This window comes from Myotis davidii, unplaced genomic scaffold (genome assembly GCF_000327345.1).
Source record: "Myotis davidii unplaced genomic scaffold, ASM32734v1 scaffold809, whole genome shotgun sequence".
Classification (NCBI taxonomy): Eukaryota; Metazoa; Chordata; class Mammalia; order Chiroptera; family Vespertilionidae; genus Myotis; species Myotis davidii.
Genome location: NW_006300017.1, coordinates 1748851 through 1762539, shown reverse-complemented (window position 1 = coordinate 1762539; position 13689 = coordinate 1748851). Strand labels below are relative to the sequence as shown.

Here is a 13689-nt window from a genome sequence, read left to right as displayed (position 1 = left end):
TTACGGTCGATGCAGGAGACCAGGCTCCGGTGGCCGCGCTCGGCGGGAGCCCGGGCGCCGCCGCGAGGGCAGCAGAGCCGCGCTCCGAGTCTCAGGCCGCTGCTCCGCCACATCGCTCCGCTCCCAGCTCCGGCCAGGGCCCGAGAGCTCCTGACCTAGGCGGGCCCTCGCCGTCCAACCCCGCGGCGGCAGCCCCATTCCCGGCTACGGCCCTGCCCCGCACGCTGGGGCCGTGGTGCACTCTGGGAGTTGTAGTGCACTCTGGGAGCAGCCGCTCGCCCGGCGGCCCCTTGCGATCTGGGCTCAGGCGGGGGCTGCGTCAGGAGCAGGAACTACAACTCCCAGAGATCCCTGCGGCCTGGGGGTCGGAAGGATGCGCGTTGAAAGGCTCGTCTGCGGACTAGCGTGTTGGGTTCTAGAGAGAGTGGCGAACGAATGAGCAAGTTGTCCGAGGAAAGTCGGAGAAAGTTTAGGGGTTAGGTTAAGCGAGATGGAAAGTGGGGGTGTAGATAATTGGAGAAGGATTTGAGGGGTGGGAACCCAGTCTGTATTCTTGGATAAAGAGTCTCCGGGCTGAAACCCCCCTTCAGTTTCGTTGTCTCCATCTGGCTCTGCGCACGTCTCTGGGGGCAAGCGCAGAGCTGCCTCTTGTGTCTCGTAGATTCCAGAATCTTCCGCTCTTGAGCCCGGTGCAGGGAGACCATGCCGAGACCCAGGAAGAGGCTGCATGGGACTGCTGGGCAAGGTGAGCTTGCACCCGGGCTGCAAAAAGGCAGCCTCCCAGAGAATGTTTCTAGGGTGTTGAATACTGTTCACTTCCACCTCCTGCTTGTGGGGAGAGTCCTCTGTGGTCCTCCACCTTCTCTACTCCCTGCCAGGCTGATACCCAGAGCCCTCTGCTTGTTTGTTCATTCAAGCAGTAGCTGTTCGGTAAGCACACAAAATATCTGTGATATAGAGTGGCATGTACTGAGGTCAGTAATGTAGTTCCTGCCCTGGCCAGTGTGGCTCAGTTGGTTGGAGCATCACCCCGGACACTGAAAGGTCGCAGGTTTGATTGAGTCTTGGCACATAACCAGTCTGGGGTGGGGGGTGGGGTTGGGGATGACAGGTGAGGGGGGTGGTAGGGATGGAATGCCTGTGGGAGGCAACCCATGGATGTTTCCCTCCCTTCCTCTCTCTAAAAATCAATGCAAAGATAACCGTGAGTTTAAAGAAAAAAAGAATATAGTTCCTGCTCTCGGAGAATGCAGACAAGTGAAAGGGTCCGGGAAACTGTATCGCTACTGTGTGAGAGCAGGGAGGAATCACAAGTCCTTGAGAAGGAAGTGGAATTTGAGACTAGCCTTAAAGCATGGGAAGGCTTTCCACAGGCAGAGAAAACAAGGTGTCCTTTTTATATTCGCAAGGATAAGTGGCATTCTGAGCAGATGAATAGCAGGAACAAAACAAGATAGAGAAGATACCTCTGTGGGGCATGGCAGTGTTATTTACCAACACATGGGTGTTAAGTGTGCCCCTTAAAGGGACCACTAGGAACCCGGCTAGGAATGCTCAGGGCATTAGATGCCCATAAGTGGTATTTAGTGATGACTAACAGGAGGACCTTTCACTTGATCCAGAGGCTGTGAATTGAGTGTCATGAAGTGTGGATTCAGAAAGCCCAGAGTGATCACTGGTTATGTAATCTGGGCTACATTTCCCAGATGCATAAATCATCCCATAGAATATATAGATTAACTGAATTACAATTAGGGTAACAGAGCTCAGGGTCTGTCATGTAGTAAGAATGTCACAACTGCTAGCTACTGAGGGCCTACTATGTTCCGGGCACATTTTCTCTAATTCTCTTAGGATGAAATCCAGTCTTTATCACGTCTACAAAGTCCTGAATGAGTTGTTTCCTCCAACTTCTGTGGACACCCTCAAGGAGCAAAAAAGATCAGGCCACAAAAGCACACTGATCGAGCAGGAAAAAAGTATGAGATGATGATCATTATCGCTAATATTTATTATAATGCCAGGCACTGTCTAAGGCCATTGTTTCTATTATTTTTCAAAACAAGTCCATGGAGTAGGGGCTTACTTTTCCTCATTGGAGAGGATAGCTTCAGCAAAGACAGAGAGTGAGGAAGGGAAGGAAAAAAACACTGATTTACAAGGGGTGGGGAACCTTTTTTCTGTCAAGGGCCATTTGGATATTTAGAACGTCATTCGCAGGCCATACAAAATTACCAACTTGAAAATCAGCCTGCTGTGTTTGTTCAAACATTTAATTAACTCACCCCTAATGCCTTGGCAGGGCCAGACCAAATGATTTCTCAGGCCTTATGTGGCCCAAAGCCCGGATGTTCCCCACCCCTGACTTAATTAATGTATGCCCAAGTACTCTGCTAGGACCCTTCATTTTAAACCACAACCATGGAAGGTATTCTTACCCCCATTGAATGGATGTTCCAAAGATATCCTGTGAGGTAGGCATTCTTCTTCCATGTTTGTAGATAATACATTCAGTAGTTGAGCTGCCCCTGCTGCTGACTGAGAGATCCAGGATTTGAATCCGGTCTGACTCCAAAGTCTGTGCTTTCGCCACAATGGAAGCTTACCTGTCAGCAATCCTAACAGCTCTCGTCTTGCTTCTCCTCTGGCAGACAAGGAGGGACCAGCAGGAAAGCGTACCAAGGCTAAGAACCCTGGGGAGGCACCAGCTACGGTGGAGAAGTCCAGCCCTCGGGAGACTTCAGCCCTTACAAAGTGTGGGAACAATGTGAGCAGCTACTGGCTGATGAAGTCAGAGCCAGAAAGCCGCCTGGAGAAAGGTGTGGATGTGAAGGTGAGACCATGTCCCTGGCTCCAATCCCATCAAGCTATTTGGTTTTGCTTTTTTTTTTTTTTAATAAGAAATGACCATGGGACACCACAGGGTTCCACTACCAACTTCTTATTTTTGAAGGGTAGGGAACAGGTAACAAGGAATAAAATCAGCAGGACTGACTACCATCCACTGTCTTTTTTTGTGAATCCTCTGTCTAGGGCAGGGATGCCAAACTTTTTCTGTCAAGGGCTAGACAACAAATACCTTAGGCGCTCTGGTCTTATAGCTGCTGTTGCAACTCTGCTGTCGCAAGAACGTGGCATAGACAGGAAGGTAAACAAATGGTGTGGCTGTGTTCCAGTGAAACTGTACTTACAGAACCGGGCTTAGAGCTAGATTTGGCCTGGAGGCTGTCGTTTGCCAACCCCATTGCCTTTCTCTTGCTACCTGTCAAGCGTTATCTCACACTGATCCAGGGAATGAATGTAAAGCAATTTAAAAATAGCCCAGAGGAAACAGATATAGATAACATTTTAATATGTCCAATACAAAAAACCAGCAGATTACTTTATGCTCTGGATTATCCATTTAACTAATCCTCTTAGTTAGCAAAGTTAAGTAACACAAAGCTCGCTTAATATTCGCCCCATACAGGCGCCTCTCTAAAGCTATTTCCCGGTAAACTGCGTACTCCCACTGTAGCTGGAGCACCCGCAACGTTTGGGAGGGAGTGGTCAGCTTCCCTGTGTTCTTACCAGTGGGCCCAGGATTATTTAACGAACGACTTTCTTTCCTGTCGCCTAGTTCAGCATTGAGGATCTCCAAGCCCAGCCCAAGCAGATGACGTGCTGGGATGGTGTTCGCAACTATCAGGTGAGCCGAGACCTGGAGCGGGAGGAACGCCTGCCTCCTCCTTAGGCCTTATGCAGGAGCACAATCTCGGCCAAGGTTGCTTTTCCCTAGAACCCAAACCTAAGAATGCCCTCAAAAATAATCACTCAGATTGCACGCACCTTACAAATGGCGTGTGTTTTAGCCAGCATCCCGACACAAGTCTGGGTATCTTGGCAAAGGCTGGGGGATGCACAGACTGGGTGGTTCAGTTGGTTGGAATGTCGCCCCGCACACCAAAAGGTGGATTCGATTCCCAGTCGGGGCACATACCTAGGTTGTGGGTAGGATCGCCAGTCTGGGCGTGTACCAGGAGGCAACCGATCGATGTCTCTCTCTCTTTGTCTCTCCCTCTCTAAGCATACCCTCTGGGGAGGATTCAGAAAAAAATTGAATTTAGGGAAACCATGGTAAAGGAAAACTCACCTAATAAAAGCAGACAAGTTCTGCTAACACTAGCATTTTCCAGCGGGTGGGAAGCATAGTTCTTGTTTCTGCTTCCCTGGGGCAGGCCCGGAACTTCCTGAGAGCCATGAAGCTGGGGCAAGAAGCCTTCTTCTACCACAGTAACTGCAAAGAGCCAGGCATCGCAGGACTTGTGAAGGTGAGTTGTACAGGCTTGGGTCTGCGTCCCTCCCCCTTCAGGAGCACTTACTCAGGTAGATAGATTCAAAGGGTGAATGCTTCAATAGGTAGCCAAAAAAGTGTCCTCCTCCCATCGCTGCCCTCACAGGAATATGGGAAATGCCCTGGCCCTGTCATGTGACCAGGACTACGACAAGACAGGCCTTCATCTCAGGTCCCAGACGTCTCTCCATTGCTATACCTTGGTCTTTTCACTCAAAAACAAGCCTGATGGTAGCTCTTCTGAGCCAGGTGTTATCAGGATAAAATTATTAACCAACAATAACCTTTAATATTTGGTTTTAGAATATACTTTTAAGATTTTTGTTAAGATGGGGTTGACATCCCGTTTGCCTTAGACCGTGTACTACGACAAGACAGGCCTAGAGGCCCAGTGCACGAAATTCATGCACGGGTAGGGTCCCTAGGCCTGTCCGGCGATCAGGGCCTATCGGGGCCTTCCAGCTGCTGGCCGGGGCCTTCCTTCGTTCTGTGCCACCCCCTGGTGGTCAGCGTATGTCATAGCGAGTGATCGAATTCCCAATCCAACTCCCAAGGGAACACTTTGCATATTAGCCTTTTATATATATAGATATCTGAGCCCCCATTGGCTCTAAAGCAGGGCAGATGGGGTAAGAGTGTGCAGGGCCAGAAGTGACAGTTGGACTTGGATGAAAGAATTGCCATGGAGCTGACTACACAGGCAAGTGATTGGAGACTTGGTTTCATTTTCAGATTGTGAAGGAGGCTTACCCAGACCACACACAGTTTGAGAAAAGCAACCCCCATTATGATCCATCCAGCAAAAAAGACAACCCCAAATGGTTCATGGTAAAGATGATTTTTCCTACTTCACGAGGGGAAGGATGGACAGAGAGGGAGGAAGAAGGCTGGGGGAGGTGTGTTTGTGACAGGTCACAGAGCTCAGTTCTGACTCAGACGGGGCTACCCCGACTTTGGAGAACAGAACACCTGCAAGCAGCTAACACAGCGGACAGCAGACAGCGGCACGTCCTCTGTCCCACACACCTGTTGTGCAGGTGGATGTCCAGTTCGTTCGGATGATGAAGCGTTTCATTCCCCTGGCTGAGCTCAGGGCCCATCACCAAGCTCACAAAGCCACCGGTGGGCCTTTACAGCACATGGCGCTCTTCACTCTCCAGAGGCTCTCAGTTCAGCCCCTGACCCAAGGTAAGACGGGCCCTGTCCTTGGTCACCCGCATGCCAGAGTGGCGCTGGCACCTCACCTTTGCTAACTGCCCAGACCTGGGCACAGTACTTACCCTGCATCTCTCTCCTCACCTGCATTGTCCCTGCGGGAGGAGGCATGTCCTGAGTCGCCCGTCACTGTACGCCGTGCCCAGCAGTGCGTGCGTGGCACATAGTAACGCACTCCATAAGTGGGTTTTGAATAACACGAGTGATGCTTAGCTTAGCTTCCCGACACAAGACCTAATTCTTCCTTTCTTTCTCCCCTTTTTTGGTAGAGGAGTTCGATTTTATTTTGAGCCTGGAGGAAAAGGAACCAAGTTAGCTGAGCTACTTGCTGGAATGGGCAAGACGTTACTTCAAAGACAACAGGGCGAGAGGCTTGCTTGTTAGGTTCGTCTGAGGTGGTGTCCATAGGTGGGTTTTCTGTACTTTTCTCAATAAAACGTTGTATCAGAGCTGGCAAGCGTTTCTTCTCCAGCAGCACTGGGTGGTGATACTCCACTGCATGTCTTTAACCCGCGGGCTGGCTGTTTACCCCATGGCAGATGCAGGGCTACCTCCGTCATCTTCCTTCACAAGCAAATACCAGGGTATGGGGCTCTGCCCATTAATGAACTTTTGTCTTTTTATTTTTTGTATATTTTTATTGATTTGAGAGGGAGAGATAGAAACATCTATCGGCTGTCTCCTAACATGCCTCCACCCCCCCACCTCCCTCCCATTAGGGATCGAGTCTGCAACCCGGGCATGTGCCCTGACAGGGAATCGGACCTGCACCCTCTTGGTGCATGGGAAGCCTCTTCTGAGCCACACCAGCCGGGTGAACTCTTTGTCGTTTTACACAAGCCTTCCTCACCAGCCCTGGAGTCACCTGGGCTTCCTTTCTCAGTCACGTGCTGCTCTGGAACAGGTGTTAGGAAAGCGCCCATCACTATTCACAGAGCCACAGAGAGGGCAGGCGTCTTGCTGGCACCGTGGAACCTGTCTTCCCTTGTGTGTGAGGTGAGACAGCGTAAGGCAGAAGAGACCACAGAACCTGGTGGACCGTGGGCACGATGCCTCCGAGCACAGGGCTGCCTTTAATCAGAGAGACAACTGAAACAAGCGCTCTTTTTTTTAAAATACAGCCATTGAAAAGACGATACATTAAGAAACATGTAAACACCGCAGCTGCTTAATGACAAGTTGCACTGCTTGGTTTAGTACCTATGCACTCCTAGGTGTGGAGACCTGGAACGGGGACAGGAGCCTCCCCTCACTCCCACAGTCGGGCAAATTAGTGGGGAATGAGGGCAGCGTAAGAGGAAACGGAAGGTCTAGCTTGTGCACAGGTCCTGAGAGAATAAAAGCAAATTCTATCTTCTAGTTCTCCCAGAAGAAAGATTTAAGATGTTACAAAAGTCGGAGGATGGATTTGTGTTGTCTGGAGACGTAGAGGAATTGTCAGGTGCTTTCCAGCTAGAACACCATCTACCAGGAGGCCCACCAGAGCCGTCTCAGGCTCTGCGGAAGGCAAGGAGCACAGAGCCCGCCTCCCCCACGCACTTTCGTCCCAGCCTTGAAAATCCAGGGGCAGCTGGACGAGTGGCCCTGTCCCCATGGGGATTGTCCGTTGTACTGAACTCGGGGCCCAGCCTGGGAAAACCAGCTCACCTTGGTGCTGCTGCCCCCAGTCAACCTCGAGTGTTAGCCCAAATGCCTTTCTGGTCGCAGTCCTGATCCTCGGGCCCTGCCCGAAGGCCCATGATTGTACTAAAATTTGAAGACGAGTCATCCCTATATCCCACACTAACTGGAAAATGACACAGGAACCAACCAACCCCTCTGCTTGCCAAATCACGGAGACCTGAGACCCCCCGAATATTGCCCTTATTGGCCAGTGGGGTCTGCTTGTCTTCCAAGAAGGGGCGGGAGGCCAACAGAGTAATTCCTGATCATTTCCAGGCGAAGCAGAAAAGGATGTCCACACTGTTACTGCAACTGGCCCAAGTGCAGCACAGCAGAGGGAACGCCCTCTAGTGGAACAAGAACACCCACGAGCGTGTAATGTGTTTTCAAAGAAAAACGGCAAGGGTCCTCAACGCTGGCCAGTCACCTGGCGGAGACGACATGATTTGGCAAGCAGTTCTGAGGCTGTGGCAGGTCCTGCTGAGTCCTCATCGCCCTCCTGACGGTTAGGTGGGGAGTGAAGGGGCGTGGGCAATAGTAAGAACAAAATGTCAAGTGTTTGAAACCCAGCCCCAATGCTCGAATTAAATGGAGAGCAAGGCGTGACGAGGATCCACTCTTGGGGAAGCAAGGGATAAACCCCTTCCTGGGATCTGTTCTTAAAGGAAACTTGTCCCTGTTTAGGCTTGTGGGCTGGGCACACAAAACAATACCCCAGAACCACACAGCCCTTAGAGCTGACGGGAGGGAATGGAAGGCAGACAGCTCCATGCAGCGTTCACTGCTGCCATCCATACATGACACTGACCCCAGGGCGTCTCTGAGCCATGATTTTTCCTGGGTGAAGGGACAGTCAGCCAAAGGCCCCTCCACAGGCTCTGTCCCAGGATGTTACTGACAAGAGTCCATAGAACATGGAGAAGGGAGTTGCCTGGGTCCCGGCAGGGAGGGAAAGGCCAGAAAGGAGGTGGCTTGTGGAAACTTCAAAGCACCACGTCCAAGACTCCCAAAGAGGTAGCTTCCTAATCTCGAGTCTCACCCTGGCCACTGGGGATGGGGCAGCCCAACTCCGCCCCTCCCTCAGGGACCTGAGGGGAGGACAAGAGGTGACCACCCGGGGCCCGTTGGCAGCTCAGACTCCCAGGGACATGGTCAGAGCCTGCATCTGAAGCTGGGGCCGAGGATGCCGGCACTGTCTTCCCACGCGGCGTGAGGCAGCCCCGTGCGTGTGAGGCCCTTTCCCCAGAGGGACGCTCGCTTCAGGATGCTACCTCTCTCCCCGCCAGCTGCAGAGCCCCCAGGACTGCCTCCTGGCCCGAGCCCCCAGGGGTCTTCAGAAAAAGAATTGAAGTCAAAAACATGATTTCTTTTCAGGTTGCAAGTAACGGGTCAGCTGAGCTCACACCATCCTCCCCTCCCCCAGCCGCTGGTGTCTGGTAGATGGGGTGCCGGGTGGGAGCCCAGGAGCTCCTTGGCCCTGGGGGCCTACTGCCGGCAGTTGTTGTCAGACAGCTGGCTGGGGGTCCGCACTTCACCCAGGGAGGTCGTGCCCTCGAAGCGCTGTGAGGCGATGGCTGCCTGGTGGGACATGCTCTTCCGTACGATGTCACCCTTCCGCCACAACACCACTTCCTGCAAAATTGGGAGAGGCGCAACATGACGGTGTGAGAGAAAGGCATGGGGTTGGGTTTCCCGGAGGCTCTAACTTCCTCTCGGGGAATCTTAGGCAAAATCCTCGTCTGCTATCTCCCAGCAAAGAGAGCAGCTGTCCCACCACCATCCCAGGGAACTCGATGTTTTGGGCTGGAAGGCAGAGTGGTTGTGGGGTTGGGCCAAGGTGGAAGACTCTAGGTATCTGTGGGAACCCTCCTTCTCGCTATGGGGCGCTAGGTGACCCGTTTCCACCTCTGGCACACGAACCGTGGCATGGAGACTCGCGCCCTCCTACTTAACCTGCCAGACGGGAGCCTGCTCTTTGCAGAATGACGCCCTCCTGCTCTATCACTAGGCCCCCAGGGGTCGGGCGGAGGTGCCAGGCTTCACCTGCTGTTTGAAGTAGCGCCGTTCCTCCTCGTCTATCAGCACCAGGTTGAGATAGTAGCGCACGGAGAACTTCTTGTTGATGTCCCGCATGGTGGGGGTGAGCTCGTAGCCCGCCAGGAAGAGCCGGATCGGGATAGACTCTCCTGTAAGGGCCAGGCAGGAATCAGAGCGTGGGACAGAGTGGCCACTCAACCTTAACACGAGTCACTCTGGCCAGCGTAGGGAGGCTGGGCATCTGAGCATGGCATGGAATGCAGGACATTGCTTCTGCCTTTGGGAAGCTGCCTTCTGCTGCCCAGTGATGTGCTGAAGCAAAAAGGTGACTGCAATTCCCTTCTAGTCCAGCTGGGCTTCTGAATGACCGCCCACTATCCCCACACAGGACTATGAGTGGCAGTGGGGAGGGACAGCCACTGTCAAACATCTTTTGATCACACGGAATGTGTCTACTTGTTGGTTTTTCAAGAGCCAACTGTCAAACTCTAGCAAACTCATCATATCACCCAGCAATTTTGATGCCACTTTCTTCCATCCTAATTAGGGCCTGCCCCCCGAAATGCATCACTACTATGATGGACTGGAGGATGGTACAGTGTCTGGGAAACAACATCCTCGTTCTGGTCCCAGTTCTCCATTAACCAGTAACTCTGTTGCTTTCCTTGGACCTTATTTTCTCATGTGGAAAATTATGGAAACAAACGACAGACTATTTTAGATCCCCGCCAGCTCTAACATCATGCCTTTCCCAGCATAAGTGGAACCAAGTTAGGGCAGTTGTTGCACTGAGAAAGGCCAAGCCTATAATGCAGTGTAAAGCTAAATATAAATGATCTTTCAATTACCCGTTGTTTTGTATGTTTCTCTGCCCCGTTTCATTTGTACAGGGACAAGGACAATTGGCTCTGCTTGCACAGCTGGTGGAAAACTGGAACGCAGAGAGTCTGGAGAGCTCAGCCCTCCCTCCCCAAGGACCTGGCACGGTGCTACTCAAGGAGAAGCTGTCATTGTCCCCAGTGTTCCAGGCTGCTAAGCTACGACACTCCTCCTTCTGCCTGGATTAGACCTTGGCATCACCAGGCACTTCTCAGTGAAAGAATACACTCTTCATCGTCAGCTGCAGCAGAGCCAGGGAAGAACCTCTGTGAGGGCTTCTCCCAATAATCACACAGGTTCCCCACACACAGCTCTCAACCCCACCCGACCCAGCGCTCCGAGGTGGTGGCGGGAGGACTGGTTTCTGTCCAGTTCCCGGTGCTGACTGCAGCCTCTGGCAGTGCTGGACAGAGTATTTCTACTTGGTGAATGAATGCAGAGAATGAATCGTTTCACCAGAGCCGGAACTCAGTGACAGAAATGACTGTTCTGTATTAATCTCTTGCTGCTTAACAGCAAAGAATGTCAGAATGTCAACAGGCAAAAGTTACAAAATGTTCAAACTGTGTCTGTTAACCAATTTGCAAGCTTTTTTTTAAAAAAAAAAAACAGGGATAACTTGAGATTCAATCTCCAGTCCAAGCTCATGATGTAGAGGAGGCGGAAGAGGAAAGGCGGGTAGCAGTCTGCAGCATCACAGACTCAGCCCTCCTTTCCTGCTTATGGAGACCCACGTGTACAGTTAGAGCTTAAGCAGTTCCAGGTTAACGGAAATCTCACTAACAGTTGTGTGCAGGGCCTGGAGACAAGGCATGGTGGGGGGCCAGGGGCCACAAGGCCTACCTCTCACTGGTGCTCCATCCATGATCTCGTACTTGGCTATCGTGTCGTTCTCATGGTACACGTTGGGGCCTGTGCCCGTCGTTTCCCGCTTGATGATGTCGATCTCCATGTGCTTGATTTTGATTCGCACCAGCAGGAAGTATATCTTCCCCACAATGACATCTTTCAAGTGGTATCTGGGGAAGAGAAAGTAAAGAAAATAAGGTGTGTGTACAGCAGCCAACCCTTTGTGTATTTCCAGGCCTTTCTGGTCTCAGGAGAGGGTCCTCTGCCCTGCGTGTTGGCTAAAGGTGGGGTCACAGTGCACACTCACCCACATCCCACCACGCTGCATGGCAGCCTGATTTCCCAACATGTACTTTATTTGAATCAACGTAACTTCTGCCCCTCCCATTCTGCCATATACAGCTCAAAGGATGTTCCTCTAGCATGTTATGTCACCCATTCATGCTTGCTGACTTCGTCTATCTGCTCAGTACTATAACTTCTTTTATACATTTGATATGTTTTGTTTTTTAATTTATTTTATTTTTTTTCTTTTCAATATGTTTTTATTGATTTTTAGAGAGAAAGGAAGGGAGAGGGGTAGAGAGAGAGAAATATCCATGAAAGAGAAACATCACTGATAGGCTGTCTCCTGCACACCCCTTCCCCCCTACTGGGGATGAAGCCCGCAACCTGGGCATGTGCCCTGACCTGGAATCAAACTGGTGACGTCTTGGTTCATGGGTCAACACTCAACCACTGAGCCCCACCAGCTGGGCATGTTTCCTATTTGTGTATTTTTTAGATATCCTAATGTGTGAGAGGCCAGTCCCACAAAGGCAGAAGCCAGGTCTTGCTTGCTCTTCCTCTCTGAGCCCCATAAAATGTCTGTTGGGAACTGGGCCTTGATGGCCTGCAGCAAAGTTCTGTGTGCTCTGGACCTGACAGGCCAGGCAGGAGCAGCAGAGCAAGATGCCACGTCCTGTCCCATCCACCTTTTCCCGGGCTCTGCTTACAAGGCCCGTGCTCTGAGCTGTCGGGAACCTGGCCACGAGGCACTGTGCTGTTCACAGTCAGACAGCCGTTCCGGTGGCCGGTACATGCACAGCCCTGTCAGGAACAGCAGGCAGAGAGCAAAATCTCCAAACCTGAAGATCAGAGTCATAGGATGTGAGTGTTGACAGGGACTTCAGAATTTAACCTCCTTATATTCTAGGTTAAGAAAAGGAAGTTGGAAGAAGGTAAGTAATTTAACCAGGATTTGAGGAGGGGACAGACTCAGGATGTGAACCAAAATCCTTAATACCTAAGCTTGAGTTCTCTCCATTATTTCTTTTTTTTCTTTCTTTCTTTTTTTTAATGTTTGTACTGATTTGAGAGAAAAATGGAGAGGGAGAGAGAAACATCAATTGGCTGCCTCATGCACGCCTCCTACTGCGGATCGAGCCTACAACCCTGGCATGTGTCCTAATTGGGACTTGAACCCAGTGATCTCTCAGTGCATAGGACGATGCTCAACCAACCGAGCCACACCAGCCTGGGCCTTCCCTTACTCCACATCACTTAGGCTAATAACCTAATTGGGAAGGCTGCAGACATTCTAAGTAGAGAACCTAAGAATAGTTATGAAAGCAGAATGTAGGCCACTGAGCATTTTGGAAAGAATGTTTAGAGAACATAGATTCTAGGGGTTTTCCAACTTTCATAAGCTGAACATTCCTTCATTCTAAAACCAATCTCACAAGAAGCATTAATATATAAGCTGCTCTGTGGAGGGTGGGCCTCGAGCCCCGGCTCCCCTCTCCTCTGTCACTCACCCTTTCTGTGTGTGCTCGAAACCACTAGCCTGATGCCAGCCCTTCATTTTTCAGGAACCAGAAGTACAAACATTTTTAGAACCTGCTAACCTTAGCCCACGTTCTTCGTGGCAGAACAGAAGCTGGCTCACAGCGCGGCCCTTTCTGTTAACGTCATTCAGACCTGCACGCACAGTGTGGCTGTCTGCGAGGGCAGGGCCAGATTCTGGAAGCGTCCAGTCCTCAATGTCACGCCACTGGCTCTCTGGGTGCCTTTCACATACCAAGTGTGGTCCTGAACTCACTGCTGACTGGCTATTCTGAGCTCCTGCTAGTGGCACTGCCCGCCAGCCACCCCCTTTGTCTGTGGCCAGGGCAGTGGTGGGATTGCACTTTGGTGGCTCCTTTTCAGGAAGGCACGCAGAGCCCCAAGACTGTGAGGAGAAAGGGGAAGAAGTCTGTTCCCTTACGTGTGCCTTAGATCAACCTTCATTTCCTGTCACCCTGCCCACTTGGTAGCTGGAGCCCAGGCCACGCAGGCCTGCTCTGGGACATGGTGATCATTTTACTGACACCCCACTTGGTTCCAGGCCACCGGGCAGGGGAAAAAACACACCTTTCCCTCACCCTGTGCTAAGAAGCACATATATTCTGGTTTAAAAAGCCCCCGTTCCCTGCCCCTTTGCAGGTGAGCCCCTGGCTCAGCTCCCTCTCCCGAGTTGGCTGGCCGTGGGGCTGTGGTAAGGGCGGCTCTGTGACTAGAATACACTCTTCCTTCTGCACATTTGATCTTCACACATGTCCAAGAATGCACTATGTTGAAGAGAGGCTGGGGTGCATTTCTGAACTACACACGGGATTTACCAGCCCTTAGGTATTTTCGTGTTCTAATAGTAAACATGGTTGAACACAGAGATGGCTTCCCAACTTGCCAGCTAA

General features: G+C 51.4%; 3 protein-coding genes across 5 annotated transcripts in view; 1 reads left to right on the top strand and 2 right to left on the bottom strand.

Moving 5' to 3' along the window:
- The window catches only part of ACAD8 (acyl-CoA dehydrogenase family member 8), a 14266-nt gene extending 14040 nt beyond the window's left edge, over positions 1-226 (bottom strand). The window contains exon 1 of the mRNA XM_006776058.2: positions 5-226. Within this exon, the coding sequence (XP_006776121.1) occupies positions 5-113 (109 nt within the window). The 5' untranslated portion in view covers positions 114-226. The remainder of the gene's footprint in view (positions 1-4) is intronic.
- A 112-nt stretch (positions 227-338) lies between these two features.
- THYN1 (thymocyte nuclear protein 1) lies at positions 339-6154 on the top strand. 3 transcript variants are annotated; one of them, XM_006776055.2, is made up of 8 exons: positions 339-453; positions 662-745; positions 2652-2833; positions 3620-3688; positions 4218-4310; positions 5066-5161; positions 5371-5521; positions 5818-6154. In XM_006776055.2, the coding sequence occupies exons 2-8, from the start codon at positions 703-705 to the stop codon at positions 5862-5864; spliced, it is 681 nt and encodes a 226-aa protein (XP_006776118.1). In that variant the 5' UTR covers positions 339-453; positions 662-702; the 3' UTR covers positions 5865-6154. The 3 variants fall into 3 exon arrangements, with proteins under 3 accessions (XP_006776118.1, XP_015427461.1, XP_015427462.1); XM_015571975.1 differs by having other exon boundaries at positions 339-475; XM_015571976.1 differs by having other exon boundaries at positions 346-435.
- A 425-nt stretch (positions 6155-6579) lies between these two features.
- Positions 6580-13689, bottom strand: part of VPS26B (VPS26 retromer complex component B) — a 22925-nt gene continuing 15815 nt past the window's right edge. Inside the window, exons 4-6 of the mRNA XM_006776051.2 lie at positions 10970-11145; positions 9254-9396; positions 6580-8842 (exon numbers count right to left, since the gene is read on the bottom strand). Of these exons, the coding sequence (XP_006776114.1) occupies positions 8696-8842; positions 9254-9396; positions 10970-11145 (466 nt within the window). The 3' untranslated portion in view covers positions 6580-8695. The remainder of the gene's footprint in view (positions 8843-9253; positions 9397-10969; positions 11146-13689) is intronic.

What these genes read in the sequence shown, in the direction of transcription:
- THYN1 (XM_006776055.2), top strand. Translation starts at nt 703, where the DNA reads ATGCCGAGACCCAGGAAGAGGCTGCATGGGACTGCTGGGCAAG. An exon ending in AGAAAGGTGTGGATGTGAAG is followed by an intron (nt 2,834 to 3,619) that starts GTGAGACCATGT and finishes CCTGTCGCCTAG; the next exon opens with TTCAGCATTGAGGATCTCCA. An exon ending in AGTTCAGCCCCTGACCCAAG is followed by an intron (nt 5,522 to 5,817) that starts GTAAGACGGGCC and finishes CTTTTTTGGTAG; the next exon opens with AGGAGTTCGATTTTATTTTG.